Genomic DNA, 17,367 nt, shown 5'->3' on the forward strand with positions numbered 1-17,367 from the left:
ATCTATAAGTAGAATTGTTTTGAAGTATACTTTCCTTCCGCTTTTGAGGACTATATCTATCTGCTGGTGCATGATAAAAATGCTATGAGTCTGGATTCTTTCAGCAGCTGAATACTGACTAGACAGTCAACATTAAATTGAAACTACATTGGAAAACCTTGACCTTGTTGAATATTTTGGCCTCCAACAAAATATGATACACTTTTCCTTACAGAGTACTGAAAAAGAAGGACAATACATACAAACCTAACACATGAATGTATTTTTAATATACAGTAAGATTTTAATAATCCCCTAGCACCGTAAATGCTGCAACAGTATTATCTGTTTAAGCATTTCATTTAATTCTTCCTGTCACTGTCTGCAGTGCTTAAGCATCAGAAAAAAAACCTGTATTTACAGGTTTACATGTTACAACCTATATTTAACTAAGTGAAATAAACTCATCTCTTTTTATTATTTCCTGATTTAGGACTACCTGGATGGAAAGAAGCAAAAAAATAAGTGTTATATGATTCTTGTGACCTCTGCAGTGGTAAACAATGAAAACATTCAAACCTCAGCCAATTACATAATGCATATTTTTAGAAGTCAAAAATGTTCCTATTCTGGAACTTGGCAAGGGAGGACACAAACACTTGAGTATTTAATGTAATAATCCAATTGCCACACCATACTTCACAATAATTAGAGCATAAACATTTTATGAAAGAAAGCCAAAATTCCAAGGTTTATATCAGTGGTTTAATTCCACTAGATGATTAATTCAAGTGGCCTGTATATCGGACCGCTAGGCAAGTATTTCATAGACACAAAGAAATCAAATTGTTGTGTAAACCTACAGAGCTAAGATAGGCAAGCATAAAGGAGCTTAACTCCATATCTCAGTCATTGTCTTTCCCCAGCCTGCAATCGGCCTGTAAATGTTTAGCACCACTCAAAGCAGTCTCAGTATTAAACATAACGTGCAGTGGTAACTCCAACAGTGTAAGTTAGCCAAAGCAAATAAATACCTTCATACATGCGTTCATTCCCCACAATGTATCTCCTAACTTGGGTGCACCACGCTGTTTACAGACTCCTAAGGACTTGCACAGGGAAGAAAAGAGGAAGTCTTCAGTGGACAAACCACTTTTTCCCCTACCTTTCTGTTAGTTTGTGTTTTACTGCAGCAGCAAGAAGTGGCCATAGATTGGGAAGGAAATTGATCAAATGCAGTTTTAAGAAGATTATTTCACAGTAGCCTTCAAAAAAAACAACAACAACAACAAAAAATCTCGTGTGTTTCAGTATCTAACTGCAATAGAAAGGACTATAGTTTTCTCAGTAGAGATGACAAAAACGGGCATTGGGAGATATCACAAATTTTATGTCAATTACAAATCAGATTTCCCAATAGAGAAGATTAGAAAGAACAGAAGTTTGTTGAGAAAAGTTTTTGTTCTTGTGCTTTCTAATAAAAAAAGCAGTATTTGGCAACAGGATTTGCCTGGACAGCAGCTCTCTGAGAACTATTATATATAAAACACTAAAAATCCTGTACACATGTGTGTGCATGTGCACACTGTGATTAATTTCTTATAGCTAGATTGAATGATTAGGAGGATCTCTATTAAAGCACAGTTTCCCTCTAGGGGATCATATCTATTGGCATTCAACAGCCTATAGCCTCCATCCAGGTACTAGCAGACAAGTATCCAAATCACAAGACTAACTGCATTTCTTGATGTACTCTTCACAAACCAAATGAAAGTTGACTGAGTATAGAGAATGAAGTTCCTGGAGGTGATGTCTCAGAATAAGGTCAAGTTACACTATATGAGGAAACAGCTAGTACTATTGTTTATTCTGTTTTCTGCCCACGATAACAAGAGGACTTTAGTCTCCAGGGCTGTCAAACTATCATCTTTCATCAACACTAAATTCATACATAATAAATAGAAGTTTTTAGAAACACAGTTTTATTTTTAAGCAATGGTCTTTATTACCCAGAGGAATCGATATGAAGCAGCATTAACAACGAGAGGAAAATAGTAAAGCTGTCAATTAAATGCAGTGTTTTTCCTTCTGCTGTAGTGAAATCATCTGCCTGTCCTGTGAAACTATAAAATGAAAACATTTGGTATTTACACAAAGAGCAGAAAAAATGATCACAGTAGTATTCTACTGGCCCCTGCTGGTCATACGCAACCATCAGCTTTCTTCTCTCAATTGCTCTGAAGTACTTATTTATTTTCTCATATATAAGACTATCAAACATTTATATTCACTAATGCCGCTAAGCATAGATGATCAACTCGCTGGAGGATGCTGCAGTTCTGCTCTGCAGAAAGAGCAGAAGCATTAGCTCACCTAGCTTTCTTCTTCAAAACTTATGTTCCCATTTTCTTAGGTTGTCATTATATTTATTCCAGATCGACAGAGAAAAGAATGTTCATGGGAACCAATTATGGTCACAGATGTGCCAAATAAGACAACATCCTATATTCAGTTTTGGTCTTGTTTCTAAATAGAAAGTAGAGCAATGAAAATCCTAAAATGGTTTATATTAATGTCCAGCCATCTATAAGATTTGATGTTAATTAAAATACTTTTTTTTTTTCTTTTGGGTTGGGGTAGGAGGAAGAAGAGTAAGAAGAATCATTGTATAGCCATTGTGTCCTAAGATTTTTTTAATAAGGAAAACTTAATTTGTTTGTGTTGTGGAGCAAATTGGAATTCATTTCAACTCCTCTGATGCTGTCTTTGTTTTCTTTTGTGATTTTAAATATTTAATTTAAAACTAAAAACTGAATTGTTTTATATGTTTAATGGATAAACTAATAATGACTAATGGACAGAAAAAGGACTTCCAGTTGTTCCTTCCTCTCTGCATAATCTTGGACTTGTTACTCTACTAACTGAAGCTTCAAGTTTTGGTAACATCGGAGCAATTACTTTTTACAGATTGGCACTGCTGTATTTTTCCTTGTAAGTTCTTCAGAAATTCTTACCAGAAGTTTTACAAGCAAAATCTCGTGTCCGTTATGAGAGGACTTATGAGGTATAAAGTCACTGTCTTTCCATTCCCCGCAACATATTTAAAACACACATAAGCAAAGTGCTCTGGTAATATGGTGATGGAGGCCATACCAACATTTATAGGGTAAGCCAAAAGAAAGGACTTATTCAGGCAGAAAAGTTAATACACACACTTAGGTCATCAAATTGTATCTATCAAAGTTAACAGGCTTCAAGAGATTTTCTTTTCTCCAAGTATGTTTAGCTCTCTGTAATAAAGCTAAAAATGTGGAGGACAAGATACACTGTTACAGTCATCTAAAACTCTGCAGTGCATCCCGTACTAACTGCCACCATTACGATAACCATTTTTCCCAGCAATCCATTACTAAAGTCAAAATCCAGCCCTAATTTTAAACTGGATAGGAGAAAGGGAGGGGAGAGGGGGAGAAAGTTCTCCTAACAGAACAGGGAGGGCTGAATATTCTACAGATTCTGCAGAATTTTCTTTACATACAACCTATGTGAAGACAAGAAGTACTGCACAGACTATTTATCTAGCTGTTCCAAAACATTTTAACAGAAGTCAGTTACTTTTCAGTTGTCAAAGTACAGACAGCTGAAGATAACTGAGGTTCCAAAATATCCCTTAATGAAAATTAATTAGATCATGAGGGGTTTTTTTCTGGAAACAGGCCTCTTCTCCCCTATTTGGAAATTGGGCTATAAAACAAATTTAAGGTTTCCTGCCAGCTTTAAGAGTAGACTATAATTTATGTATTAAGAAGCAAGTAATAACTTGCTTGCGTTACTTGCTTGCTTTATAGTTGTTAAATAATAACTATAAAAATACTATGTCTTTCTAACACATTGGAATAATGAAACAGAGAGCCTCCCCAAAGTCAAAGGCTCTCAAAATTACTGAGCACCGTGACAACACTGGGAGAGACGGGGCAGGGGAAAACAGACCAACCAGAGAGAACAACCAGGTGATTTTCCAGTGTCAACGCTGTAGAACAGTCTAGTGGAGACTTCTTAAAATACGATCATTGCAACCCTCTGGAAGATAGTTCAAGGAAGAATGTTTAAAGAATCAACAGTTTTAAAGCAGGGTACTGTTCAAAAAGAGAACATTCATGTACCAAACTTTTTGCTTCAAAGCAGTAAGGTGCAACCTGAAAGAATGATCTTATTCTTACAGACTAGCTTGAAAAAGCTAACAAAATACAGCAACTGTGGCAATAGAAAGTTATGTCTCACCTTCCTTTTTTAACCATTTCACAATGTTTCCTTCTTCCATTGTAGGAGAAAGTGCAGGCATGAAAACTTTAATAGCAGGCATACCTGTAAAACAAGCACATGATTATCTAAATTAGATTCTTTTCCAGTGTAATTTTTTCTTAGTTAACTGCTTAACTGAAACAAGACTTAAGCAATGCACGAATCTGAAAGATAGCTGATCATTCACTAAAAAGATGCTCCTTTTCTAAAGGTTAGACACAAACATGCACTGTAAATGAAATTCAGAAGAGCACCAAGGAAAACAAGGCACAAAGTATAAATCCCATCTGTTATGCATAGAGAAAGGGTTAACTTAAACATGAACTCACAAATAATACATAACTACTAGGCAAATTAAACTCTGTCTTAAATAAAAATACAATATAAACACTTGGGAGCTTCAGATACTCATGTTGCCTCAGCTTTGATACAATTAGTTTTTAATTAAAACTTTCCCTAGGACCCAGTCTTATCACATTATTAAAAATAATACAAACTAGTATTTCAAGTTACCTTCAGCTCAGCCTGAACTACTGAACAATACCGTGGTGGACTGAAGTGAAGCAAGGCTAGAGAACCTTTCTCCAACAGAAATGTAAACAGGGAGAGGAGAAAAAACAAAAACAAAAAAAACAACCTGTTCGGAGTTCAAGCTGCAAGCTATAGGATGGAGAATGAAAAAGCAGGCAGGAAATACAAATATTCATTAGAAAAGATCAGCGGCTAACACAACGCGGTGTCGTTCTTTCCCCCTCCACAGAAATGCCACAAACTTCAAATGCTGAGCCAACTAACACCCTCAATATCTACTACTGAAAAATTTAAAGGCCCAAGTATCTTGTGCATCAGAGACATAAGTACTACGCCAAACCACATTTCTATTTTCTTGAGCTTCCATATGTGGCCCTACATACACTTAGTTCTGCTCCTGTCATATCCTCTTTAAGCAAAACCTTGGGTAAAATGCTGTGCTGCGGCCTCTCAAACACTCCAAGACATGTACATGAGTGAGACAAGGCTCAAAGACAAGTTTGTAAGAAAGGGAGTTCAAAGCGTGCAGTAAGACTTGTCAAATCTGAGCAAGCCCACAGGAAAGAACAAATGCACACGCGCATCTCGGTGCTCAAGGGAGGCCAGCACTGCTGCGTCGCAGGAAAGGGGGCGAAAGGCAGCTGTGAGCTCCCTGGTGATGAGCAGTGATGTGTTGCAGAGGACAGTAAACTCCACCCACAGGATTCCTGACCCTTTACCAGAATTTTTCTTCCTAGTTATGCAGTATAATTTTGCACATGTGAGCAAAGTACCAGCCAGGCATCCTCTCATCTGTCTCAGAGTACTTATCCATCCCGTCTTCTAGTCATGGGTATGCGTGTGTGGGGACGGAGAGGAGAAAAACAGACCATATTTAGCCAGTTGTTAGAATCCTTCCTGACTTTTAACCAAAGTTTAGATACTCATATCTTGATTGTGATCACTGCTCAACTGCAGCGTTAAGAATATGACAAGGCAAAGCATGTAATCCCATTCCCCCAAAGTTCAAAAGCTAAAGAAAGAAATGGCAATTCAGAGTCCTGAATTCCATGACCAGCAATACTGTGGGTCTTCTCAGAAGGTGCCATAAACACTACATCTTCTTCCTCCTCTTTGCCCCAGGCTGTGGAATTTTTCCCAGATTATATTTGTTTGTTAAATTAATAACAAAACCCCTAATCCTAAGTAGTCCAGACAACGGCAACCCAACTCCTCCACAGATAAACCATTTCAAAGTTTTCTTAACCTTTCTGCTAGGAAACCACATTTAATTTGCAGGCTGATAGAGCCCAATTTCAAATTTCAGTGACTGAATCTTACATCTCTTAAAAAGACTGAAGGATTTCTCATTACAGAGCTCTTTTTCATGGAGAAATGCTCATATACAGGGACCAGATGAATTCTCAACCTTTTCTTTGATAAGCTGAACAAAAAGATCTGCAAAGTCCAATGTATTTAAGCAATACAAACCCACAGCCCCTCCTGCTATGCAACACCCTCTTCCAGATGCAGCGGGCCAGCCCGTCACTGCAGCCTGCCAGCCATGGGCACCTGTTCAGTGAACCCATACACCAAGAGAAGTTGCAGCACTGCACACCAGCAGGTTGAGTGCCACGTAAACAGGATTTCTTTGAGCACAGGACTCATGAGACAGCACATTGCTCAGCCATGCGGTAGCACACTGCCTCTCCTGCCACTTGACCCAGTACGCCAGAGTATTCTGACATCCAGCTTGCAATATGAGAGATACCAGCTTTCTAAAAACACTTACAAGGCCACAAATTCAGCTCTTTAGGCACCATGTTGTAAGGCTAATTTTCCAGCACCTGACCAATCTGAAGCCCTGTTATATCCAAATCTGTACTGAATCAGAGGATAACTTGATAAAAAAAGGAGTATATTTCATACAAAGACAAGAATCAATTCTGCTTCATATTCCCTTTTCTATACAACCAATCAGCAGTATTAAGGCTCACTGCCGATTCAATAGTAAGCAACAATGTATTTATCCCAATTGCTGTATTGCTTAAAGCAAGCAGTAACAGCTTTAAAAACTCAAAACTATCCCCACCCCCCACCCCCAAATTCTCATTATCCGGAAGAAAGTATAAGGAAGGAAACTAGAAAATGTTTGAGCTGAAAAAGCACATGGTCCCCAGAGTGAGAATATTTCTTATCCTTACTTCTATATAACACTAATCTAAGTCGTAAGAGTTGCCTTGGTTAAGATCTCAGAGAAAACAAACATAGAAATGGAACTTCAATTAATACACAATGATTTAAGGGAACTAAAAAAGTACACCCTTGTTTTGTAATTCATTAATGTTAATATATCCCATAAATCTTAACCGTGTCTTATTGCTACAGGGTTATGAAAGAATAAATCATAGCACTTATGAAAGAATAAAGAAGCATTTAGCAATAAATATTTAAGAGGTGAGGTAAAGTTAAAGAAACTGTACAGTTTTTCCATTCTTCCTGGACACAATGCATTTCTTTTAAGGCAAACTGGAACCATTACAGCAAAGATCTAATAACCTCAGCAGCCATTAATGATCTTGCCATTTTAAAATGGTCTGAGATCAGAAAGTGAGTTATTTATTCCCCAAAGTCTCCAGGAGATCAACACAATCAGGATCATGCTCCCCAAAACACAGGAACTGTGAAAATGAGCCCAGCGTATGCATGGTTCATGTTCCCAGAAGACTTTTTATGAGGAAATACACATATATTTGTTTCAGCCTTCTATATTCTATTCCCAAATCATTCACAGAAATGATCTTTCTGTGACACAAACACTTGTCAGTTCAGTATTACTCATTATTTTCATGTTTAGAAATTTATCCAATGTTCCTGATAACATTGGTAATTTTCATCTGAACTGCCTCCAAGAATTTAATAAAGTTTCTTTTTGTAACCTCCCATCTTGGACCAATACATAAATAAATGAACTACATTCTGAATGCATACTAATCTGTGAATGTATATCTGCATTCGTTTATCAAATCGTGTTTATCTATGAACATTATCTTTGAAATACTGCAAATTAAAGTACAGGTACACAATTTTCTTTGCAGTATTTGTGTTCACTCAAAAAAATATAGATAACAATAAGTAGAAGAGAATGCATTAAACCACTTGAAAACTTACATGATGTAAAGAAATGCTTTGCTTCATTTAATTTGACAAGTAAACTTTGACAATGAAAATGTGATTTTTGAAAGCATATCCCACAAACATCTAGGAATAACTAGAAGCAGTGAACATCCTTCATTAAAAAAAAATGAAAGCACTCTATTTTTCTAATGAAGAAGGAATTAGTATTTAATCATGGTGGCTCAAACATTTCACTTACTAAAGAGTGCCCCATTGCCTAGAATATGCTCCATACTTTGGCATAAACCCCAAATGGGCAACAAATTCAGTGCGCAACTTTTTCCCTTTCATGATATCAACTACCACAAACCACACAGTTCCTTCTGAACCTTTGATCAAGTTAAGAGACAAGATCCAGCAGCAAGGCACACATGAAGTAAAGTAAATGGAAGATGAAGTAAAAGGAAGATCTCCCTCTCTCCCCCCCCACCCCCCCCCAAAAAAAAAAAAAAATCAAAGCATGTGACAAATCTGAAAATGAGAAGCTGCTTTTTTCTATATTATTGTGCCTCATTGCAATAATGGTAATTGCAGCTGAAGAGCAGCCAGCACTCAAACTGGGTTTTAGAAGGTATCTGGCTATGCCTTTCATAGGCAGAAATAAAGTAGGCTACCAGTCTTAGGCATTTAAAGGCTTATTACTCACAGTCACACTTAAAGAAAAACCTTATCACACAAAGAATAAACCCACTGGTCACTAGACAATAGCTAAGCAAAACCTCCAATAAGTGGGAGGTCAGATGAACACTCACAATAGTAACTAAAGAAATTCTTTCCTTCATCTTTCCCCAACTTTCAACCAGGTACACAGAATATTTGATTTGCAAGTTACTAGCAACTAACAAAGGCTTATTATTACATAGAAAGACCAATATAAAATCACATAACTGCAAGAACAGGGAAATCCTTATGGGGGGGGGGGGGAACGGACAGAAGAAAACCTAAAGAGTTCTGCTAGCCCCTTTGGGGAAGAGATGGTGAGCTGAAGGCTGCTCAGATCCTTCTGCAGACAACAGAATATAAACTGTCTTAGCCCAATAGATTAACAATGTTACCTCCATATTATTGATGTAAAACTGAGTGGTAGCAGGCCTGAATGACTCGCCCTGCATCACCAATCAAAACAAATGTGAAGATCACCCATCTTCTCACTTCTAGTCCCATGCTCTAGGCAATAAATGTAGTGCAATAACTAAACTAGCTTTCCTTCTCTTCTGGGATTATGAACACACCTCAGTGTAATTACATCCTCTTGAATCTGCATGCAACTATTCAGAAACTGTAAGAAGAAAAACTAATCTTGAGAAAACTAACCCTATGCTTCTTTACAATATTTAAAAGTTTTGAAGATCCCATTTTCTGTGAAGATGCTAAAATATAAAACCCTGCAAGTGGCAGATACCTTCCAGGTCGTAGTAACCTTTAACTAACATTTTACTGCAAAACATCGTGTACTATAATATTCCTATGTAATTGTGTCATAATTCCATTCTGAACAGAAACATCTGGCTGTAAATTTCTGTAGATTGTCCCTCCAGACTTAAAATGCATTGCAGGAAGACAGTTGATGTCAATGTTTTCTTTTAAACTATTAATTTGGAAGTTCGTAATACTGCTTAAATTAAAAAATAATTTGCAAACATTTTTTACTAAGATACATTCAAATCAAGAAGAACTCAATCGGTATCACAGGTCATCATTTAAAAAGAAAATAAGACTATACTTACAGTTGCTAAGTATTAGATTTTGAAATTCTGCCATATTCTCCCATATGGAAGTTATATATTTTTTAAATCTGATTGCCTGTGCTAATTATAGATAGATGATGATTTTTTTAAATGGCAACCAAGGTATATGGCATAACGCTAATGTGAATTACTTAGAACAGCCTCACAAACTTCTAGTCATCTGCAGCAAGCAAATCACTTCGAAAAATACATATAAAATTTGAATTTATGCAACATTGTTCAAATCACTGAAAGATAATGCACTTGCACCATCTGCAGGTTTGACAAAATAGAGATGTCACAGGACATATCACTGGCAACACTAACATTTCTTGCCCCCAGCTGGGCTGTATTGTTGCAATTATCAATTACAAGGAAAAGAGCTGTTATGTTTATTTAGAAGGGCTTATTTTGAATTAATCTACTTTTGATTTAGGATCCATCTTAAATCTTCAAATGCCATATTATAAAAGGAAAATCCTTTAAATGAAGAAATCAGTCAAACAATGTAATATCAAAACCCTAGTCTGATTTTACATGCTAACAATATTGTTTATCAGCAAATGCAAGCCACTGGAGCGTCTGTAGGCATATATTTAGGCAAAAGGTGCAGGAAGAACAATAACTAAGCATCAGAAGACAACTAAAGATAAGCTGTTTTTCTCAGTATTCTTCCCTTGTCTTCCAGAAAGGGCTCACAACATCTGTTATGCCCAAGCTAAACTACAGCAAGAAAGTCTTCTAGTGAGACACTGAAGTATCAAATGCCACAATATTGCCATCTTCCTTCCATATAACTGAAAAGGCATTCAGCACAAGAAAACACTGGCATTCTCCATCATGTGATGAGGTCAAAGGCCTTACAGTCATGTAACAGGACAGCATCTGAAAACACCCAGGAAAGAGGGCAGCGAGGAGCAGACTATTTCTTTTGATGGACCAGATCCAATCTGCAGGCTAGCCCTGAACAAAAGCTATCTGGTCACCCACTGCTGATAGCCTGCACTTTCTCAGATAAATAAAGAAGCATTCAAAAATAAATCATGAACCTAAGCCAATTTGCTAATCCTCTATTTTCATCAGAGGCTTTGGGCCAAATCACATTTCCAACAGAATATTTTTTAAGTAGTGGTTTTGCTAAAAGAAAAATCACATCCTTTGGTTCCACATGAGTGTGACTCTTAATCTGTTTATAAATGACACAACCTTCACAACCTAATCCACAAAGACTTTTTATTTGCAGTTTTTATTTGTTAATGAATTCGGAATTTTCAAAAGATGCTCTGTGCTTTATGTCTTTGATTCATTAATTGTTTATTAACAACATCGGTCAGCAATGCAAGTAACATCTCCAGTGGTGGAGCTGGAAAGAAAGTTTCTCTCTAATACAATATTACCCATCTAAGCAGAACAGGCAAAAGGCAAAGATCTGAAAAAAATCAAGTGGGTCATAACTGAGGTTAACCACAGATTATGCCATCAATAGCATTTCATCTAGAAACTTGTTCACCTTTCCCTCCCTGCCCCTGTAGTGTGTTTGCTGGCACTTCAGTTCTTATCTCACACAGGTACCTTCCTTCTAACTGTTCCCTCTGTTACGTAATTAACTGACAAAGCAGGAGTCCAATTCTGATATACTCAAAATGCATAACTGAAGTCAAAAAGAGTTTTGACTATGCAAAACAACTTTATCCCACCCCTCCCAAAGAAAGGGACAGAAACAAATAGAGAAGCAAAAAAAAAAAAAAAAAAAGTCCAACAAAAACAGATCTGTACTTCTAATGGTGGCATTTTCAGAAACAAAAAAAACCTGAAGAAATAAGTCAATGCTAAAGCGGAACCAGGTTAAAGTTTTAATTCTCAAACAAGGAACCAAGAGTGAGCTTTATGTCCTAAAGAGCAGGATTTTACCAGAGAAGTTAGGAGGTTTTTTTATATCCCCCCACCATTTTAGAAGCTACAATACACATTTAAGAAAGATGATGTCATTAAAATACATTTCACCTTGAAAAGTAGTAAGAATAGTAAGAGGTTCAAGAAACTCATCAATGAGGAAAGACCGAACAAGTTAAAGGTGAGACATGCCAGCCTTAATACATAAAAGCTTGCTGCAATGGAGGAAGAATAATCCACTCTTCATTTCCATATCCAAAAGTAGTAGATTTAACTCAGGCTACGTATTAAATAAAACTTTCCCACCATCAAGATATAAATTACCAAAATAGATTGCCTGGGAAGACTGTAGACAAGAGGCCTGTCTTTAAGAAGTTAAACAGATAACATGAGGACTAATGTACAGACAGCTAATTCCGCCTCAGACAAGAAGACAGACTAGATGACCTACTTATATGAAGAAGGAAGCAAAATTTTTATCTTAAAATATGAAAATAAATGATATTTGTTCCAAGCACAGAGACGGCACCCTCCTTAGATCATTGACACCAAGTTTTGCAAAGGAAAAAGATCTTCATACAGAAAAGCAGGAGAATAGATGAGTGCTGAAAAGAAGGGTATACTGAGATCAAAAAGACAGTGATTAACAAGTCTCCAAACTACTTTTCAATTTTATGTAATAAAACTACATACATCTTACGATAAGGTTAACAAGAACTCACTTCTTTGTAAGTGTACTGAAAACAGAATGAAGAATTCGGACATTTTATGCTCAGTGTCACATCAGTACCTCAAGAAATGTGCCAGAATACTGTTTAATGTTTTACAAGTTGTAACAACAAATTGAGTTGGGGAAGAAAGGCTCAAATTTCACTTGGGCATCCAAAATTCTTCCCACATCTCTCAGAGAGAGGAAAATATGCAAGGTAAGCAGATGATCTGCCTAGTAATTCTCTAACAACAAACTCCTGGGAATAGAAAATGGGATCTTGAAAGGATGTTGCCCTGACCCCACAGGTCGACTGCTATGCAGTTTTCTGCTAAGCATGCAATGAATAAATTTAAGCTCATTTTCTCTATTTAAAATGAACCAGCAAAAAATACATGAAATAAGGCCCCTGCATCCTTCTCCAGCTACTTGACTGGTAGAACAAAAAGATGATAAAGAAGTGGTGGAATTGCCAATCACTAGGAGGAAAAAAAAAAACAAAAAAACCCCACTTAATTTAGACAGCCCCTATTTACATGCTTAACTATACTTACAATTAAGAAAGTACTCATCTGTTCTCAATTGTCATCATCCTTTTTTTCTTGTCCTTATCCACAACAGAATATTTTATACATTTGAAGACCTATTCTCCCAACGATCTTTATTCCCCTCTGGACTCCAGTTTCTTCAGTTTTTCCTCACTGATGACATTTTCTAGACAGAATCACAGAATCGCTGAGGTTGGAAGGGACCTCTGGAGATCATCTAGTCCAACCCCCCTGCTCAAGCAGGGTCACCTAGAGCACATTGCACAGGATTGCATCCAGGTGCATTTTGAATATCTCCAGAGAAGGAGACTCCACAACCTCTCTGGGCAGCCTGTTCCAGTGCTCTGTCACCCTCACAGTGAAAAAGTTTTTCCTCATGTTCAGATGGAAGCGTCTGTGTTTCAGTTTGTGCCCATTGCCTCGCGTCCTGTCGCTTGACACCACTGAAAAGAGTCTGGCTCCATCCTCTTGACACCCTCCCTTCAGATACTTGTACACATTGATAAGATCTCCTCTCAGCCTTCTCTTCTCCAGGCTAAACAGGCCAAGCTCCCTCAGCCTTTCCTCATAAGAGAGATGCTCCAGTCCCCTAATCATCTTGGTAGCCCTTCACTGGACTTGCTCCAGTAGTGCCACATCCCTCTTGTACTGGGGAGCCCAGAACTGGACGCAGTACTCCAGATGTGGCCTCACCAGGGCTGAGTAGAAGGGGAAGATCAACTCCCTCGACCTGCTGGCAATACTCTTCCTCATGCACCCCAGCATACCATTGGCCTTCTTGGCCACAAGGGCACATTGCTGCCTCATGCTTAACTTGGTGTCCACCAGCACTCCCAGGTCCTTCTCAGCAGAGCTGCTTTCCAGCAGGTCAACCCCCAACCTGTACTGGTGCATGGGGTTATTCCTCCCCAGGTGCAGGACCCTGCACTTGCCTTTGTTGAACTTCAGGAGGTTCCTCTCTGCCCACCTCTCCAGCCTGTCCAAGTCTCTCTGAATGGCAGCACAACCCTCTGGCGTATCCACCACTCCTCCCAGTTTTGTATCGTCAGCAAACTTGCTGAGGGTGCACTCTGTCCCTTCATCCAGGTCATTGATGAAGAAGTTGAACAAGACTGGACCCAGTACTGACCCCTGGGGGACACCGCTAGCTACAGGCCTCCAACTAGACTCTGTGCCACTGATCACAACTCTCTGAGCTCTGCCATTCAGCCAGGTCTCCATCCACCTCACTGTCCACTCATCTAGCCCACACTTCCTGAGCTTGTCTATGAGGATGACATGGGAGACAGTGTCAAAAGCCTTGCTGAAGTCTAGGTAGACAACATCCACTGCTCTCCCCTTATCTACCCAGCCAGTCATTCCATCATAGAAGGCTATCAGATTGGTTAGGCATGATTTCCCCTTGGTGAAGCCATGCTGACTACTCCTGATCACCTTCTTTTCCTCCACATGCTTGGAGATAGCCTCCAGGATGAGCTGCTCCATCACCTTTCCAGGGATGCAGGTGAGGCTGACTGGCCTGTAGTTCCCTGGGTCCTCCTTCTTGCCCTTTTTGAAGACTGGGGTGACACTGGCTTTCTTCCAGTCCTCAGGCACCTCTCCTGTTCTCCATGACCTTTCAAAGATGATGGAGAGTGGCTTAGCAATGACATCCGCCAGCTCCCTCAGCACTCGTGGGTGCATCCCATCGGGGCCCATGGATTTGTGGGTGTCAAGTTTGCTTAAATGATCTCTAACCCACTCCTCCTCCACCAAGGGAAAGTCTTCCTTCCTCCAGACTTTCTCTCTTGCCTCCAGGATCTGGGGTTCCTGAGGGCTGGCCTGAGCAGTAAAGACTGAAGCAAAGAAGGCATTCAGTAACTCTGCCTTCTCTGCATCCTTCATCACCAGGGCACCCACCCCATTCAGCAAAGGGCCCACATTTTCCCTAGTCTTCCTCTTGCTACTGATGTATTTGAAGAAGCCCTTCTTGCTGTCCTTGACATCTCTCGCCAGATTTAATTCCAAACGGGCCTTAGCCTTCCTCGTCGCATCCCTGCGTACTCTGACAACGTTCCTATATTCCTCCCAAGTGGCCTGTCCCCCTTTCCACTTTCTGTATACCCCGCATAATTCTCGCTCCTCTGTCTGAATTCTCTTCTAGCAGCCCATATCCTTCTGGGATCCTTCCCATACAGTATTTAAAACTGAGGCAAAACTTCAGTTGAGGCATTACAAGTGCAAAGGAGAGTGGAAAGGAGGATTACCGTGTGTCCTCCACATAACACTCCTAGCTTTTCCAACCCAGTATAATTTTTGCAGCATGATGATGATACAGACTCGTTTAATTTACAATCCATTGTAAAATCCAGATCTCCCTTGCAACATCATGACTGTCATGTTTTATCCTGTATGAAGCATTTGTCCTTATGCTTTGCATGCTACTTTTTTCAGGCTGTTTTACCTAATTTGCTATGATCAATTTGAAGTCTAATCCTGTCCTCAAAATACATTTGCAATTTCTCCCATCTCAGATGTATCCCAAATGGAAGGGAGGTATTAATTGCATTATCTAGGCTTCTAACAAAAACAGCAATTAAAATGCAACTCCAGACATGAGGTCCTTGAAGGATCTCATCCGATACAACTTTCCAGTTTGACAGAGAACTAATAATTAGTCCTTGCCTTCCCAACCAGTTTGAGCAACCCTACAGAGATTCCTTGAGGCCATGTTTCTATAGCTTGTTTATAAGAAAGATATATGAGACAATGTCAAAACCTTATGATAAATGATTCTAAAACACCAATTGCATCTTTCCCATACAGACAATACTGTACCATAATACAAAAGCATATCGGATTGGTCTGATAAAACAAGGTTTTGATAGGCCTTGTCAGTGCTTACAAATCTGGTTCGATGGTTAACTGCAGTCTCTGAAAAGACTCTTCTCTTTACTGGAGGAGACTTGCATATAATTTCTTCATTTTTTTAATATGAGAAAGATAGTGGGAAAGAACAAAGCAGCTTCCATCATCTCCTTCATCCTCCACAATTTCTCAACTAATATCTGATACTCACCTATCTGAAATTCACCTGACATCTAACTTATCTGAATAACTTTTTTCCTTCACGAAGTCTAGCACTTACCAATAGTTTTGGGCACTGGTGTAACCTTTTTGTGATGGTTTAATTGAAAAAGCAGCAGCAATACAGACTTCAGTCTTGGGTACATTCCATTGTAAAACAAGCTAACTCTTCTTTCTTGTACTAATTTATTTACAAAATATTTCTTTGCTGCATCTGCCAGACAAGAATTACATCATTTTATGTTGTTACCTTTTCAACTTTATTCCTCCTAGTAATTTAACCTGGTTTCCGCTTTTTGTTTCCTTGCTTTCTTCCTTTCAAAATTATTGATGAGTTATAATTTTTTTCAAATTGACCATTTCCTATATTTTCTTTTCTTCTTCTATTACATGAAGACCTCATTTTTTGACGATATGTAGTACCACATCAATTAGAGCAAAGAACATAGCATTTGTTTTTTTCTAAAAATTGGTCAATTTTTTTTTTTAAGCCTAGATGCTATGGTCTTTAATCCTATTTTCCTAGATGCCATAAGGAAAGATTTATCTAGGCTCCTATGAGAGTTAGGAAATAAATTATTTAAAATAATACCTAAGCGTGCATTCTGTAGAATCTGACAACAAACGTAACTTTGGCAATAAGAAGTGAGTTACTCCCAGCAGATTACAAAGGTGGTGCCCTTTAGATTGGGCCACCAAACTAACAGAGAACCTCAGTGCAGCAGCCTTCATCTGGTCTTGGAGTCAAGAAGCCTTCTTTGAAAATGAAGAACAGCATTTCAGTGTTAAATGCTAATTTGACCACTTAACATGCAAGGAATGTTTTGTCTTCTTTAGACTTTTATATTCAGCTTCACCCTTTGGGATGTGGGAGAGGAAGGACAAAGAAGAAAGAGTGAGAATAAAGCTGAGGAGAAACTAGAAACACTAGAAAAGGAATTTGGGAGCTATTCAGCAGGAAAAAATTAACAGGTTTTTTTTCATCAGAAGTAGGGGCAACACTTATGAGAAAATCGCCAGAACGCCCTTGCGCTTTGCACCTCCAGCGACCAGGCCAAACTATTCCACCTCCATAGCCTCTTAGGTGTTTTCCAACAGGACTCTGCTACTCGTTTTCTCCCGTCCCCTGCGCCAACAGCGCTGCTCGGCGCTGCCGCCCTAAAGCCACCCGGTAACAGCCGACACCTCTTTGCCGCTGCCCCCTGCCCGCCGCCCCGGCCCCGCGGCACCCCCCCCCCCGCTTAATGCCGTTGCTCTCCCCTCACGCCTGCAGCGGGCCAAGGGCGCAGGCCCAGCCCAAACACTCACCCCGCAGCTCGCGGCTCCCGTGCAGGAGCCTCCAGCCTCCCCGAGCGAGGCGAGAGGCGCCAGCGCCCAGGGCCGCCCGCCCGCCCAGCAGCAGCCGTGCCACCCCCCTGCCGCCGCTCAGCCACAGGGAGGCCGCCATCTTGCTTCC

At 39.3% G+C, this 17,367-nt stretch overlaps 1 protein-coding gene across 8 annotated transcripts in view; it reads right to left on the bottom strand.

Moving 5' to 3' along the window:
* The window catches only part of PDHX (pyruvate dehydrogenase complex component X), a 67,313-nt gene that overhangs the window by 47,374 nt on the left and 2,572 nt on the right, over nt 1–17,367 (bottom strand). For 3 of the 8 annotated variants that reach the window (XR_003257380.1, XM_026089316.1, XM_026089315.1), the window contains exons 1-2: nt 17,220–17,359; nt 4,261–4,344 (exon numbers count right to left, since the gene is read on the bottom strand). Coding sequence is in view for 6 of the 8 variants with exons in the window: in XM_026089316.1 (XP_025945101.1) it covers nt 4,261–4,344; nt 17,220–17,358 (223 nt within the window). In the remaining 2 variants the exon portion in view is untranslated. The other 5 variants (XM_026089317.1, XM_026089318.1, XM_026089320.1 and 2 more) reach the window with 5 other exon arrangements.

This window comes from Apteryx rowi, unplaced genomic scaffold, assembly GCF_003343035.1.
Source record: "Apteryx rowi isolate R43461 unplaced genomic scaffold, aptRow1 scaffold_81, whole genome shotgun sequence".
Lineage (NCBI taxonomy): Eukaryota > Metazoa > Chordata > Aves > Apterygiformes > Apterygidae > Apteryx > Apteryx rowi.